General features: G+C 41.6%; 1 protein-coding gene across 3 annotated transcripts in view; it reads left to right on the top strand.

The window, feature by feature from the left end:
* The first annotated feature begins 452 nt into the window (after positions 1-452).
* CSNK2A2 (casein kinase 2 alpha 2) overlaps positions 453-15,732 on the top strand; it is a 35,772-nt gene continuing 20,492 nt past the window's right edge. For all 3 annotated transcript variants that reach the window (XM_081032167.1, XM_081032168.1, XM_081032166.1), the window contains exons 1-4: positions 453-641; positions 1,396-1,507; positions 10,430-10,531; positions 12,961-13,011. In XM_081032167.1, the coding sequence (XP_080888293.1) occupies positions 538-641; positions 1,396-1,507; positions 10,430-10,531; positions 12,961-13,011 (369 nt within the window). In that variant the 5' untranslated portion in view covers positions 453-537. The remainder of the gene's footprint in view (positions 642-1,395; positions 1,508-10,429; positions 10,532-12,960; positions 13,012-15,732) is intronic.

Raw genomic sequence — 15,732 nt, 5'->3', positions numbered from 1 at the left:
GGGCGGTGGAGCCGGGGGCGGGGCCGGGGCGGGGCCGGGGGCGGGGCCAGCACCGCACGGCGGGTCCCCCCGCGCTGCAGGGGGCGCTGTGAGCCTGGGCGGCCCCGGGCCGGGCGGTGGCCGCTCCTAGTGAGCGCGGCCCTTTTCCGGGTTCCCTCCTCCTCCTCCTCCTTCTTCTCCTCCTCCTGGTCGCCGCCGTCGTTGCTGCCCCTTTCCCGGCCGGCGGCTGCCGCTGCTGGTGCTGCCGCCGCCGCCGCCGCCTTGGGGCCGCGAGCCCAGCGGAGGCCGCCGCGGAGCGTGAGCGCCGCCCGCCCCGCCGCCCCGCCGGCCGCTCCAGGGCCGGGCCGGCTCGGCCGGCGCCCCCCGCGCCCCCAGCCCGCCCGCCCCCGCGGGCTCGGCCTGGCGTGGCCGCCCGCCGCCGCGCTCCTCCTCCTCCTCCGGCGCCCCGCGGCCCGCCGCCTTCTCCGGCCGCCGCCCCGCGCCCCTCGCCGCGCGGCCGCCCTCGGCGCCCCGCGGCGCTCCCCGGTCCCGCCCGCCATGCCCGGCCCGGCCGCGGGCAGCAGGGCCCGGGTCTACGCCGAGGTGAACAGCCTGAGGAGCCGCGAGTACTGGGACTATGAGGCTCACATCCCGAGCTGGGGGTAAAGCCGCCGCCGTCCCCGCCGGCCTCTCCCCCCCGCCCCGCCGGCCGCTCCCGGCGCAAACCGCACTCGCCCCGGGCGGTCTGGCTGCGCGCGGCCCCTCCGCCGGTCCGGCGTGTCCGCGGCCCTGGGCCGGGAGGCAGAGCCTTGCCCTCGTCTCCCCCTCCCTGCCGACCCCCCCGGACCCCAAGGAATGCGTGCTCTCTGGGGAGAAGTGGGTCCCGGGCCCGGGGGAACGGAGGGAGCAGCCCTTGTCCCACGTTTGGCTTTTTATTGGGGGGGGACATCAGCAGCTGTCCTCTTGAGCTGGGAGAATTTTCTGCTTTTTCAGTGTTTTTTTTTTTTGAAATGAGGCTGGGTGGGAGGAGATTTTTTACAAGACGTCCAGGTACTCCAAGCTGGCGCCGACTCCTTCAGGGTGTGAAACAGAAGGCAGGTGTCGCGTCGCGCGGGGCACAGGGGCCCTCGGAGCCCCCGGGGGAGATGCTCTGCTGCCCCGTGTCGATGGGCACCGAGCGGTGCCTCCCCACTTCATCCCCGCGAGTTACCGGGGACCGATTCGGTGGGGAGCTCGGAGCGGAGAGAAGGGAGCCACGTTTCTTGGTGGCTTTCGTTTCGGGAATGAGTTGTGCCGCGATGTGTGCACACGTCCAAGTGCTCGGTTTACAGAAGTCGCCGTATGGGGATGTGGAGTGGGCCTGGGCTCGGTGAATCCCAACTCCTGGCATTCATGTCTCTCTCTTGCCTTTTACAGTAACCAAGAAGATTACCAACTGGTTCGAAAACTTGGTCGGGGGAAGTACAGTGAAGTCTTTGAGGCCATTAACATCACCAACAATGAGAGAGTGGTTGTAAAAATTCTCAAGGTGAGTGTCTTGCGAGTGGCATTACGTTTTTTTCCCCCTTCCACAGGTCAGAAGGACACAAATTACCCCAAGCCACGTTCTAGAACGAGCAGGTCAAGCTCCCCTTTTACATATCTTCTGTCTGATGTACCCCCACGACTCCTCCCACCCCATTTTCCTGTGAACTTCCAAGAAAATATGCGGACCTGTTTCAAATTGAGGCAGGATGGCTGGGCAGTGTCCTTTCTTGGAAATGTATTAGGTTGATGCGAAAGTAGTTGCGATTTAAAAGGTTACAAATAATTGCAAAAACCGCAATTGCTTTTGCGCTAATCTAATAATTACAGCTCCCAAAGTGAAAATTCTGAGGGGGCTCCACTTGTTACAAAGTAAGTGTTCAGAAGAAAGAATAGCCTTTCTATGAAGATCCCATCATTCCAAGGGCTCCTTGAGCACTATTTGGTTACTCTTGGTGCTCTAAGTTATCCCAGGAGGAATGTTGGAAAAAATAGGAGCTGCTTCAAGATGAGTTTGCAGCCTGAGTAGAGGGAAACATCTCAGTGGATAATCACTTGTTTCTTCTTCTTTGGCAACAGAAGTTTCAAGTGGGCAGGTGTAGTGAGCCACTAGTGCCCGAAGGTTCATTGTTGGTTATCAGCCAGTAAAAGTGAAATTGGGAGCAGTAGATGAGTGTACTTACAATTGCTAAAATAATAATTGGAATAAAACAGTCTTAGTGTTTGGTTGAGCAGCATGTTTGACCTTTTGTCATCTCTTAGATGAAGATACGATCTCTTTTTTTTTTTTTGAAGACATGATAATGAGCGTGAAGAGTTGGCTAAATTTTCCTCAGGTAACTGATTGTGTAGCTTTAACCATATTTTATAGGATGTCCTAAAAAGGAATTATTAGAATCTGTGAAGTGTCCTCAGCATTGCCAGGTCATTTAATATGTGTGCATGTAATTTATGAAATATTGAGAAGACCAAAGAGTAATCTAAGCACTTCTATAGATACAGGATTTCCAACGTGGCCATTGTACAGAATTTTCTGTGAATAAGAATTTGGGGTTGAAAAACTTTTTGTGACTGAAGGATGGAGTTAGGGCAGCTGTGTCCTTGTTTAATATGAGAGGTCAAACTTAGACTGTGTGAAAAATCACCTTTTAGAAAAGTGATCAACTCTTTGTACCATCCAAGCCTAGTAATGAAGAAGCAGAGTTGCAATAGAGAGAAATAAGTTCTTTGTGCTGTCAGAAACATTGGGGGTAAAAAGTGAGAAACTGATGTGGAAGATGCGGTGTTTGACTCCCCTCTTCCCTAAATATGAATGGTACTTACAAAGTCACATGGTCTTTACAAGTGTAAATACATATTTTTTAATTAAGTTTATTGGGGTGACAATTGTTAGTAAATTTACATAGATTTCAGGTGTACAATTCCGTATTACATCATCTATAAATCCCATTGTGTTTTCACCACCCAGAGTCAGTTACAAGTGTAAATATTTAAAGAAATGTTCCTTTCAGAGAGGCCACCTGGGGAAATCACACAATTTTTTCCTTTGTACATTAGCATAAATGTTTTTAGGATAAGCTGCTTAAAATATTTCTGGGAAGTAAGCAAGGCATAAATGAAATTAGAAATATCTGTATTCTGTTGCTGTGCATTCAGAAGAATGAACTGCTTACTCTAAAGCAAATCCAGAAAATTGTCTAAACTTTTTAGAATACGTGCAACTTCCTGTGGTCTTTTTTGAAAGGAACAGTGTCCAGGAGTACACGTAAGTAACAGTACATTCATTTAGGAAAGCATCACATTGCTCTTCAGTCATCCTTCTAGAGAACTTTATGGCGTCAGTTGCCGGGTAGTTTTTTCCCCCGTTATAGAGATTCTCAGGATGTGTTTAGGGAACCCAATATGGAAGCTTAAAGTTATTTTTATGGACGAAAAACCTAAGCACAAAGAGCCTCATCTAACATCACCATGTTGAAATGACCCTTGGCCAGAATGCCTGTTTCCTATTTTCTTCTGTCTCTAACTGCTCATTTTAGCATTGGATTGTAAAGTCTTAACATCGAGCACAGAGTAAGTTCCAGTGTTCTGGAATAAGACTTGGGAGGCCGCTTTGGTGCTCTAGTTAATGAAGTGTTTTTTGTTTCTTTTTGATGCAAGTTCTTTCCAGGGTGCAGCCTGAACGACCTTGTTTTTACTGGTGAGAACTATACTCACTTCTCTGTTTTTCAAAGATGCCTGTGGGCATTTCTATCCAGATTTCATTCTATCTGAAAGATGGAGTAAGAAACTCCTAATGGTATCATTGTGGTTTTCTTATTCTGACAGGCTGGATTAAAGTAGATTTAAAATATTAAAAACAAACAAACAGGGTCTCTATCCAAAGTTGTGCTCCTCTATTCCGATAGGTTGAAATTATGACTAATATCCGCGGTTGTGCTATTTGGTCATAGGAATTAGGTCCTTAACAGAGTACCAGCTGCTCATAATTTGGAGGAATCTGGAAAAGGCTTCCTCTTTATGTACTTTATTTCAACTGCAGGAAATAAATGTATTAATGTGCACATAGCAACCGAGATGGAAGGTACATTCCTTGAGGACAGGAGCTGCCTTCTTTTTTCATCAATAACATTTCCAGTCAATCCTTTCCAATATATGAGAGTGGTGAGTTGATGAATGACCACAGAGGAATTTTTTTATATCATTTAATTTATATCATTAGATTCCTAAGTATTGTATTGATCATAACATATTGGTTATTAAGAGGTTTTAGGAATTTAGAAATGGGTGAGCAAAGTTTTACTGTCAAGTGAAATTCAAAGGCTGAAATCTTAAAAGAAAACTTGACCAGTCAGTAGGGTGGTTGGTTGTATCTTTTTTGACAGAAGTTGTTTTGATGAGTAAAGAGGGAAATAAGGGGTGGTGGTAAGGGTTAATACAGCAGGGCAGAAAGCCACTTTAGTGCCTAAAGTTTCATCTTTTGATTCTGAGAAATCAATTTTTCAGTTCCTTTGTAGTACCTCTTAGGAAGGTGTACATAGAGATGAAAGCATTTGGCCATTTTGGACAATTGGTAACATTTTGTGAGTGCCAGCTGTGTGTGCATTTTATCCCTTCTAGGGGTCCTTGAGATCCTTTAAATTATTTCCTGAATACAAGTTAAGAGCAATCCCATATTTTAAAAAGCAAGACCCAGAGAAAGCATGTGGTTTGCTCATAGTCACATGGTCTGGGTGAAAGCACGAGGTTGAGGACCCTCTGTTCCTGTCATGGAGTCGTGGGCATGAGGGGCCAAGTTAGGACATTGGCTGGATATCTGCCTTCTTGATGTACTGGGAGGATTGCTGATCACTCACAAGAAGTCAAATTAATTTGTTTCTAGTGGGTTTGGGAGCTGTTCTTCTGTAAGGAAGTACTTGACTTTGCTGGGTTGCTAGTTGAAGTGTGGAATAGATGAATACCGGGAGAGCTGTGTGACAGGGTTCTCTGATTTGTATCCGCAGCCCCATGCTTAATGCATAAGTGAAATGTTACTTTGTTTTCTTGGTTTGAAGCTTTAATAACCAGTGGTGTTCTTTTTTTTCTTGTTACTATTTTTTTCTTTTTATTAGTCTCAGGTGCACAAGACAAGGTAATACTTAGACGTTCATCATTTATATCCCTCACACTGTGGACCCCCCTCCCCCCATCCACTATCCCTCCGACCTCGCACCGAGCCATCGCATTATATATATAAAATTATAGTTGGCATTCATTATTGTTTAGCTCCTGGTGTACAGTGCCGTGATCAGGCATCTGCAGCATCCCTGAATTAACCAGTGGTTTTTATACTTTTTTAACCTATACAGTTCCTCCAAATCTCATCATGCTTACCTGCCAGATGTTTTTAGTTAGCGATTTTATCCCTTTAATACGTTAGAGTTTTTTTGGAGAGTGAACTACATGTGAAAAGAATATCTTGATATGAAGTACCTGTTTTCATGTGTAGAACAGGGCTATATCTACATAGATTCTAGAGCCTAACTTTAGGATCTGCCACCTTATAATCAGGGTGTAAGAAGTGCTGTAAGTCGAGGGCAGAAGACTTCGAATCTAGAAACAGCTTCATTTATAGCCACTTGACTGTTTTCCCATCTCTAAAATGGGTGTATGTGTTACCTTGTTTAACTCACAGCGTTTGTTGGGAGAATAAAATGAGGTATAGATAGATGATAGTGTTTTAGTAATCTACAAAGCGGTTTTCTTTCCTGGGAGAGTATGGCATGGGAAATAGACGGCCTGGGTCAGGCATTAATTCCAGTACTTAGAAGCTCTGTGATCTTGAACAATTATTTAAACTGTGCCTCAGTGTCCTGTAAAACCGCACTAAAAATACTCATCTCAGAGTACCTTTACATGTAGATTAAAATGTGCTTAACTGCCTGGCACTTAGAAAGCAATAAAATACAGTTATGATAACAGTATTTCAATTAGGCCAAGTGAATGATTTTAGGGGACAGAACCGATAGTAGAAAGAAAGGATGGTACCATTCTCTCGATGAGTTTCAAAAGGCCTGCTGTGTGCCTCACCTTTTTATATTTCAAAAAAACTTTTAAATCCTGGGAATAAAGTTACCCTTAAGGAGTTGATAATGTAATTGGAAAGATGAGACTTGAAAGATTAAGGGAAAAGTTGCTGTGAAAAAATAACATTGCTCGGTCAGTTCCAGTGGAACCCTATTTCCCCCAAAATAAGACCTAACCGGACAATCAGCTCTAATAAGTCTTTTGGAGCAAAATTAATATAAAATCTCGTCTTATATTATAGCAAAATAAGACTTGATTTTATATTAAGTTTTGCTCCAGAAGATGCATTAGAGCTGATTGTTCGGCTAGGTCTTATTTTCGGGGAAACACAGAATTTAGAGATGCTACCAAAATAATAAATGCCGTCATCCAGGCTGAACTTTCTTCCTTACTTTATCCTACATTCCTGGCAGCCAGTGTTCTAGGTAGTTATTTGTTGCAGATGATGAAATTTATCTCAGTGGGGCAATTTTTGCTTTGGTTGTGGAATAAAAGTAAACCCAGATTTGAAAGATCTGAGCTATAGTCCTGCCAGTCTTGAATTTATCAATTCATTTGAAATGAAAAGAAATTAAAATGGGACTTTCCTGTTAATAGTTGCTGAGATTTATTGGGGTCATAATTCTTAACCCTTTGGTAGATGTTAGTTTGTATATTCAGTCATAATTAAAGGCTAGTAGTTGAAATCATTCTTAGATCTGGCTTTTTTAAAAGTGGCTCAGATTACTATCAGCTTTTGTCTTTCCAAGCATCCCATCATAAATTTGTCTTTTGTTTTAAAACTTGTAAGTGTTGGTAAATAGGGAAAGAGAAAATGTACCCTACTCTTGGGTTACATTGTACAAGGTTCTCCTGAATAGCTGGGATTCCTCACCATGTAGGCAGAAACCTGAAAAGATCTCCCTCCCTTCCTTCCTTCCTTCCTTCCTCCCTCCCTCCCTTCCTTCTTCCTTCTTCCTTCTTTCCTTCTACCTCCTTCCCTCACTCCCTTCCTCCCCCCTTCTCTCTCTCATTCCCTCTTCTTTCTTTCTTTGTTTAGTTTCAGAGCTTATGAATTTAAAATGAGTTTTTTCCCTTAAATATTCTCTCCAGGTGTGTCCAAATTTATTTATTTTGAAACCTGATTTAATACTTAATTTCTGTTTTTTAGCTTTCTGCCATTTTCTCTACTAGACTTGGAGTAAAAAAAACAACTTTTATTTTTCTTGGTTTGGAAAATAAGCTGATTCAGTTAGAATCTTTTAAACAGATAATCTCTGAGTTGTAATAAATGAACCTTCAGTTGTCTAGACTTTTGTAGCATGTGAGATGAAGTTATGAGATTGTCATGGAAATGTATGTATTTTCTCCACTTTGTGTTAATGGTGGTGAGTGAGTGCAAACACCGGGCTAGAGGGTCATAGCATCCTTGTTTCTATAAAATTCATGAAGTTTTCCTCAGAATGCAAGAAAGTTACAAATCTTAACTTTTTCTCTCCAGTTCTGTTTGTAGAATTAAAGTGATCTCTTTCACTCCACAGGAGCTCATTGGCTTTTTAGCTTGCCACGTTCAGAGAAATACGTTGAGGGTAAAGGGAGTTTACCTGTCCCCTGGTTCCTGTAGAGAATAGGTGCCCATACTTTGGAGGGACATGTCCCGGGCTGTCAGTCACTTTCCTTTTGTACAATCTCTTGGTCTTTTGTTAGCGTGCTAGGACTCCAGCTGCTGCGTGACTCCATTGTGCCACTTCAGTTGCCCTGCTGTCCCCAATCTCTTGTTTGGGAAGTTGTTGGATAGGTGACAGTTGGGCAGCAAAATATGCTTCACTTGCTCTGTAAGTTACCTTTAGACATAATGAAAGAAAGCTTAATCTTCATTGGGTCGTCCAGGAGTAGTGTGCCTGCTTGACCTGTTGCTGAATAACAGGAGAGCAAAGCAAAGCTTTACATGGGGCTTTGTCATAAAAGCAACTTGTTTAATGGGGTACCCCTACACTAATTCACTGTTAGGAGGAGAGGAGGGCTTTGGGTGTATCCACGCTTCTGGCTCTGGTGGTGATTTTACTTTTTTATCTTTATCTCTGTTACCACTTCCACGGATCTATAACTGCTTTCCAGTAGTGGATGGCAGCTCTTGAATTTTCTTATGTTGAATATGCTGGTAGTATTGGCTGAATTTATAGATATGGCAGCCAGTTTTGATTTTTCTTTGAACTTTTGGACATAATTTCAGACTTAGAAAAGTTGTAAGAATCCCCATATATCTTTCACCCAGATTTCTCAAATGTTAACATTTGCTTTATCCTTCTCTCTGATTTTTTTCAGATGTATGCACATATTGTATGTATATGCATATACAATTACATTTATTTTACGTGTTTTTTTTTAAGTGCTTGAGAGTAAATTGCAGTCATCCCTACTTTAATGTGTATTTCCTAAAAACAAGGACAATGTCTTACATAATCCCACAGTGCCAGAAATTAACATTGCTATAATGCTACCATGTTTCCCCGAAAATAAAACTAGGTCTTATACTAATTTTTGCTCTAAAAGACGCATTAGGGTTTATGTTCGGGGGATGTCATCCTGAAAAATCATGCTAGGGCTTATTTTTCTGTTAGGTCTTGTTTTCGGGGAAACATGGCATTAGGTAATCTGTAGTCCCCATTTGCATTTGCCAGTTGTTCTTACAGTGTTCTTTGTGTAAAAGAAAATCCCAGATCATGTGTTACATTCAGTTGTCTTATCTTTGTAATCTGGAGCAGTTGTTCGTTGTGTGTGTTTCATGACACTGACATTTTTGAAGTTTACCGGCTATTTATTTTGAAGACTGTCCTTTTCTGGCTATTTTTTGATCAAGTTGTACTTCATGTTTGAGTGCTTCGTGTATTGAGCTCCCTAATTATGAAAAAGGAAATAAGGAGTAGGATTCCTAAGTGGAGATGGCGAAGAGACACAGTAGCCAGATCTGCTGTACCAGGCACCCTGACAGTGGAGAGGGCATGGGCGTCGGCAGCTGGCTCGGAAGGATGAAGCTAGACTCCAGTCTCCCGGTTGTGCACCTTGTTACAGGTGCAGGTGCTCTGTGTTTCGTAATCTTCTCCCTGTCTGTTTTGTTTTGTGTGCTCAGAGCTGTAGCTTAGTGACCAGCAACAGCTGAAGGCTGCTCTGGCATGTGTATGTTACATTCCCCCCCCCCCACACACACACACACACCACTACCACGTACACATACACAGGCTTTTTAAATCTTGTTTCCTGGCAATAGCCACTGGTTCCTCTTTGCCAGTGCTATTTTAACAGTGTCTCGGTGATGGAATACTCCTTTTCCTTAGTTATGTTAGTTACGTAGCCACACGTGGGAAATGAAAGCATAGTGGCTAGGAGTGAGGCCTGCAGTCAGACTGTCTAGATTTGACACCTGCCTCGACTTTACTGTTAGCTGTGACCTTGGGCTAATAGCTCCACTTGGCTGAATCTATTACATAAGAATTTTCTGAGGATGAAATACGATTTACTACTAAGTAAAACTTTGAAAATAATAAAGCTAACATTTATTGAGTGCTTACTATGTGCCAGTGACTGCTGAATGCTCTATAAAACATAATTGATTGTGATGTGCTTATTTTTCCTCAAATTCCATATCCCATTTAAGGTAAGAAATGATACATGTAATGTATTTCCGATTAAGGTAATTTTTCTGTCCAGCAGATTGAAAGGTTAGCAGGTAGCAGGGGTTTTCAATCACTGCGGTATCAGAGATCGGTTTTCTGCTTTTGTGATCTGTCATCTCTTTCTTTAGATGGGATGGGATCTGTTGGGAAGTTTTACTGGCTCTGCTCCCGATTTCAGATTCTAGATATTAAGGAAATGGGAGTGGCGACAGGAAATGGGAGCCAGCAGCTGGGAAACAAGTTTGTAACTTGATGTCAGGGAACTGGTCTCCACTCCTGGAAGGAGGCATAGTTACATGTGTAACTCGGAAGAGCAGGTGTCTCACCATTTTGTTGACCTTTTTCCATTTGTGGGTGTTTGATATACAGCTGTTCAGAGCTATAGCATTTTCCATTTGGCAGTTACCAGTAAGCATTTTATTTTTAAAGTATGACATGGGTGTTCAAAATTTGTAAGTGCCCTAAATATAGACACTAAAAATCTGACATATAAACTCTTAAGTCTGTAAATTATTTAACTTAATCTAATAAATTCTTATGGGCAGGTCCGTTTTATCTCAGTTTTTCTGTCTTCTAATTTTAGCATGCTTTTGAACATTACACGGTGTACAATATAGTGCAATATCTATTTGATTGGCTAAAATCATTTTCAAGTTTTATGGATGAACTTTAAAGGGAGTCTCACTTCTGATTACTCTTGTGTATTTAAGCCAGTGAAGAAAAAGAAGATAAAGCGGGAGGTTAAGATTCTGGAGAACCTTCGTGGTGGAACAAATATCATTAAGCTGATTGACACTGTGAAGGACCCTGTGGTAGGTGCCTGACGGTTGCGGGAGAGAGAGTGTGTGTGTGACACAGAGCCTGAAATCATGAGAAATGATGTGTAGTGAGGATGAGTGTGTTTGTCCGTCCTACTGAATGATTTTGCAAACCAGAAAACATAGTGGCCCAATGAGCAAATAACCACCACCACTTCTGTGGGACCTAAAAATGTATATAGAAAAATCCCTGCCCCACGTTTATTACCTCCTTATTTTGATTCAGCCTCACAAACATTTGCTAAATATTTCCTTTAACCCCCTGCTCTTCTCCCAATTTTGAAGCTGATTACTACGAATTAGCATTATTTTACCTCACTTAAGTAAGTCTGACATTTGAAAATCTGGGTTTATAGGAGAAGGAAATACCAAATATCTCCATAAGGACATCTGGCAGAGATTGCCGAGCAGGTCCCAGCCCCACAGACCTGGGAGGAAGCAGCCTTGGTGTTTCTCATGCTTGTCTTGAATGCAGCGCCCTCCATGAGGGATCACATTGTATATGCAGATGCAACTGAAATGTTTTTGTTAAAATGCTTAATTTTTAGCCATTTTAGATGTGCTGTTTAATTTTTTTCCTCTTCCTGGGGAGTAACTTAACCTTAAGTATTTATGATTAGCTGAGGTGTTTTTGTAATACTTTTATACCACTTCCTATTCCATTTCTGTTCTTCACCTGTTGTACCTCAAATATTTCCTTGTTCTCAAAATGATAGCTTTTATTTATTTAAAAAGTAGGTCTTTGCTTCTGTCTGCTAAAGACATCCTCGCAATAATGTGATCGCAAACGCTCTGAGCACCTTGTGTGCTTAACGGGATCACATCATTTATCATCATCCAGTGGGTCCACAGTGTCACACTGTGCAGATGAGAAAACGGAAGTCTACGGAGCTTACGTCATTTGCCCCAGATTACAGTGTTTTTGAACTGACAAATAAGGAAAGTTTGGTTTTTTTTGGACCTGACAAGGCTGAAAAGGAAAGATGGTTATATGTTACTGTATTTCCCCGAAAATAAGACCTAGCTGGACCATCAGTTCTAATGTGTCTTTGGAGCAAAAATTAATATAAGACCCGGCATTTGTATTTTATTACATTATACCGGGTATTATATAAGACCGGGTCTTATATTAATTTTTGCTCCAAAAGATACATTAGAGCTGATGGTCCAGCTAGGTCTTATTTTCGGGGAAACATGGTAGATTCTAATTGGCGTTAAAAATATACACCAGTCTGATCCACTCAGATCGATTTTACAATGACTAACAGAACTTAGTAATAGCTGTCTTACTGTTTTTATAATGTGTTACTTAAAGCATGTGTGTTTCACATGATGTGTAACAAATAAGTTGAAGTGGAGGAAAACCAACAGGAAACCCCCATCCCCTAACTTGTAGAGGAACAGTCTTGCTTCCAACCTGTAAAGAGATCTGGTCGTTTTGGTGAAACCCTTTCACCTTTGGGCCAGTGAGGAGCCCTCTGACCAGGACGCCTGCTTGTCCTGGCCAAGACCTCTGTGCGTCACTGGGGCCCATTTACTAAGTAACGTTCTGCTTCCTTCAGCAAAACTTCCCAGCTGCAAAGATTCCCAACATGGTGATTTTTTTCTTTCTATAACCCTCTTAAGCCCCTGCTTTGCTCCCAATTTTGAAAGCTTATTACTACCAATTAGCATGATTTTACCTCAAGTAAACTTGACATTTGAAAATCTGTATTTACAATAAGGAAATCTTGACTGTTTTGTACTTGTTGCGTTAAAGATCAGAGTGCTTTAAAAATACTTGATTATATATGATTTGGGGGGAACACATCCACTTTATAAAGTGAGACATTCTGTATTGGCTTCTAGCCAAGGCAATAATTTCCCGTTATAGCTTACTGATAATTGTAGATATTTTCCTTTTGGATCCTGAAAAGACCTTTGATAAATCCCAGGACCTATGATACTTCTGTAAAGTGCATGTGCTTGCTAAACCAAGATGAAAACATGTCGCTCCTTTTGTAGTTTGAAGACTGGAACACTGCCTGCAGAGTATAAATCTTCACATAATGTGTCAGGCCCACAGATAGGTTGGTCAGAGAGGACATCTGAGAGCATCTGACAAAATATTATGAAAACTTTCAACCATTTACAAAAATAAAGTGACGAGTGTAAGAACCTCCCTGCACGCAGCACCTATCTATCTCGAGCAGTTCATCCTCTCACCTCTCACGCCAGCTTTGCTTCGTCTGTACCCCACCCACTTCCCCACTGCCCACCATCCCGTTATTTTGAAGCAAATTCCAGACATAAAAGTTGAAGGGGATACTTTCTGAATAGTCTCTCCCTGTTGAGTGAATCTTTTTCATCTAAGTGGGGGACTTGAGAAGCAAATTGTGCTTGTTGTTTGAATATTTAATAAGCATTCATATTCTCTCTTGCAGTCAAAGACACCAGCTTTGGTATTTGAATATATCAATAATACAGATTTTAAGGTGCGTATATACTTTTTCTTTCCGGTATGGGGTTAATGGGGTATGGGGAGGTGGTGATAAGTACTATTACTCTAGAACACTAGGGGCCGGAAAGGTCCTTGATGAGAATAGGAAATAACAAATTAATTCCTTCTAGCATGAGTACAGGATGCAGAAAGTGGTTAGAGTTCTTGCACGTTGTGTGACCGCTCATCACCCTTTGCCTTGCTTACTCTGAAATAGCTGCTGGGCTGGGTCTAAGCTAATGCCTCATCTATTCCACTACTTTTATGGTAGATGTTACCTTTGAGTTTCATAGGAGTCTTACTTACATTGCTGATAGGAAGTGATAAGTAGATAGAACGCTCATGTGAAAAGAAGCAATACATTGGATCCAAACTCTCAGATAGTGTGTGTTCATGCACACTGTACACAACGCAAATGACACGGAAAAGCCCTGTCCTGGGTTATTTACATTCCTTATATTTGTAATGCATAGTGATTTAGACTGTGAGGTGTTCTTCTAAAAGCATGGTTTTAAGCTGGTTTTTGATGAATTTGTTTTTATTGTTTTCCAAACACCACAGTCTTAACTTGTGGGTAAAGTTTTGGGGTCATTCACAGTATGAAAACCAATATAAGAAAATAACATTTTCAAAAATCAGAAGTGGTATTGTTTTTTAGGAGCATTTAGAGAACTTGTAGGTGATTACAACTTTGGCGGTGAATAAAAGGCTTGTGATTTTGTTGCGATGGAAGTTAGGGACAAAACCAAATCAGCAGTTGGAATATGCTGGCACTTTTGGGTGAAAATAAAAGAACTTTATCCTCACATTTAAATTTTCTTAGGTAATCACTCTAAAATAAGGTTAATTAATGAAAAGTAAGCAAAAGAAGACATTATGACTTACCAAATAACAGGCAAGTTTTATTTACAGAGTAGCATTCCCCGGATGTGTGACTTCTTAAAGGTAAAAAACCTGTAGTGAACTCGTGGGATGTCAAGTTTTTCATTAACTAGCGCAGTCGTGTTTAGCTGGTAGAATACTGTGCTGATGTCACTTTTGCTATGAATGACCCAGATTTATTGAGGTGTATATGTGGTGCGTGCGTTTCTTCAGACATGGGCAGGCTTTATTGAAAGCAAACGTTAATGCAAAAGTTTCAAAGTTGGTCTTTTTGGAACATCAGAGTGAAATCCTTCAGTTTTAAATGCTTCTGCTTTCTTAATGAGTTCTTACCAGTTGTCCAGCCACACATGTAAAAGTTTGTGTTTCTGACATTGATGGCTGCTCTTTTGACTTAATATGCGGAAGATCAGTTTTTTAATTCCCTAGAGAAATCTTAACTTCTTACAAAGGGGATGTTTTGATGGCTTACATTCTCTAGGAGCTTTCTTTAAAAGGATCATGAGAAATTAATGTTTTTTGAGGCGTGCATATATGAAAACATCTTCATTTTATCCTAATTAATATTTTTGCCATGATGCAGAATTCTAGGTTGTAATTAATGCCCTAAGAATTTTGAAGAGATTGTTCCATTCTTACCACTGAAGCCATTGTGGTTTCATCTCGTGATCTGGCTTTTTTTTTTTTTTTTCCCTTAAAGTTTTTAGGATTTTCTCTTCATTCTCAGTCTCTTAAATTTCAGTGTCATGCTTTCATATGGGTCACTTTCATCTTTTGTTCTGGATACTTACTGGGCTTTTTCAATCTAGAAATTCATGTCCTTCCGTTTTGAAAAAATATTTTTAATGTTCTTTGATTTTCTTCCCTTCTTTGTTCTCACTTTCTAGAACTCATTCGGATGTTAGACTTCATATCTTAAAGGTCTGTTTTGTCCTCAGGACTTTTAAAAATAGTACTCTATTTTATGTTTTATATAATAGCTCCTATTTTCTCACTGAGAATATGTTTTTATTCCCCCATTATGCCTTTTTTTCTGTTTTTCTTTTCCCTTTTCCTTTGTTTTTCTTCCAAATTCTTTTTTTAGTGTGTTTTTATTTTTTTCTCTGTGACATTTATCTGAAATGTCGTGATTTTTGAATGTCTGCTCATACTTTAAAGTAATGAAATTACTGATGGTCAGCTCCTGTCTGGAGGGTTCAAGCCTGGCTGCTGGCCTCTTAGGAGCCACAAGTTAAGGAGAGCTCTGGGGAGTGTCACGTAGACTTTCACTTAGTTCCCCCTTCTCAGTGTGGTGTTTTCCTGTTTTCAGTTCATTTGGCTACCCCTCTTTCAGTGATACCTGGGGTCACCGATTCCTGAGCCTTTCTATAGTTCTTCAGTTTGAAGTGGTTTGTTTCTGGAACCCCTCCGCTATTGCCAGGATTTTCAGCTTTTTTGGTCGGCTGAGTCAGCTGGACATCTGTTTTCTAGCTTCAAAATGTTGTCGTCTCTTCCCTTCTCTTAGTTATTGTGAGTTAAACCCCTTCTCCTTTTACTGTTATTTTAGAGGTGCTTTGGGAAAAAGCAGAGATAGGATGTGTTTGATCTGCCGTGTTAAACTGGAGGTCCCCTTTGAATGTTCAAGTATGCCATTTCAGTTAACTTAAAAAATCATTAAATACCAGGTAACAGATGGCTATTGTAGAAGAGTAAATCGTGACAGGAAAATTATTTTCTTTTCCAGGTAGTATGAGAGCCCACACACAGGGAAACCAGTTGGTTTATTGTCCTTGTGTCCTTCAGGCTTTTGATTTTGTCCTGTATCTGTCTGATTAGGGAAGTTTGTTTTAATTTT

This window comes from Rhinolophus hipposideros (genome assembly GCF_964194185.1).
Source record: "Rhinolophus hipposideros genome assembly, chromosome: 21".
In the NCBI taxonomy this organism is placed as follows: Eukaryota; Metazoa; Chordata; class Mammalia; order Chiroptera; family Rhinolophidae; genus Rhinolophus; species Rhinolophus hipposideros.
This window is presented reverse-complemented; position numbering and strand designations above follow the sequence as displayed.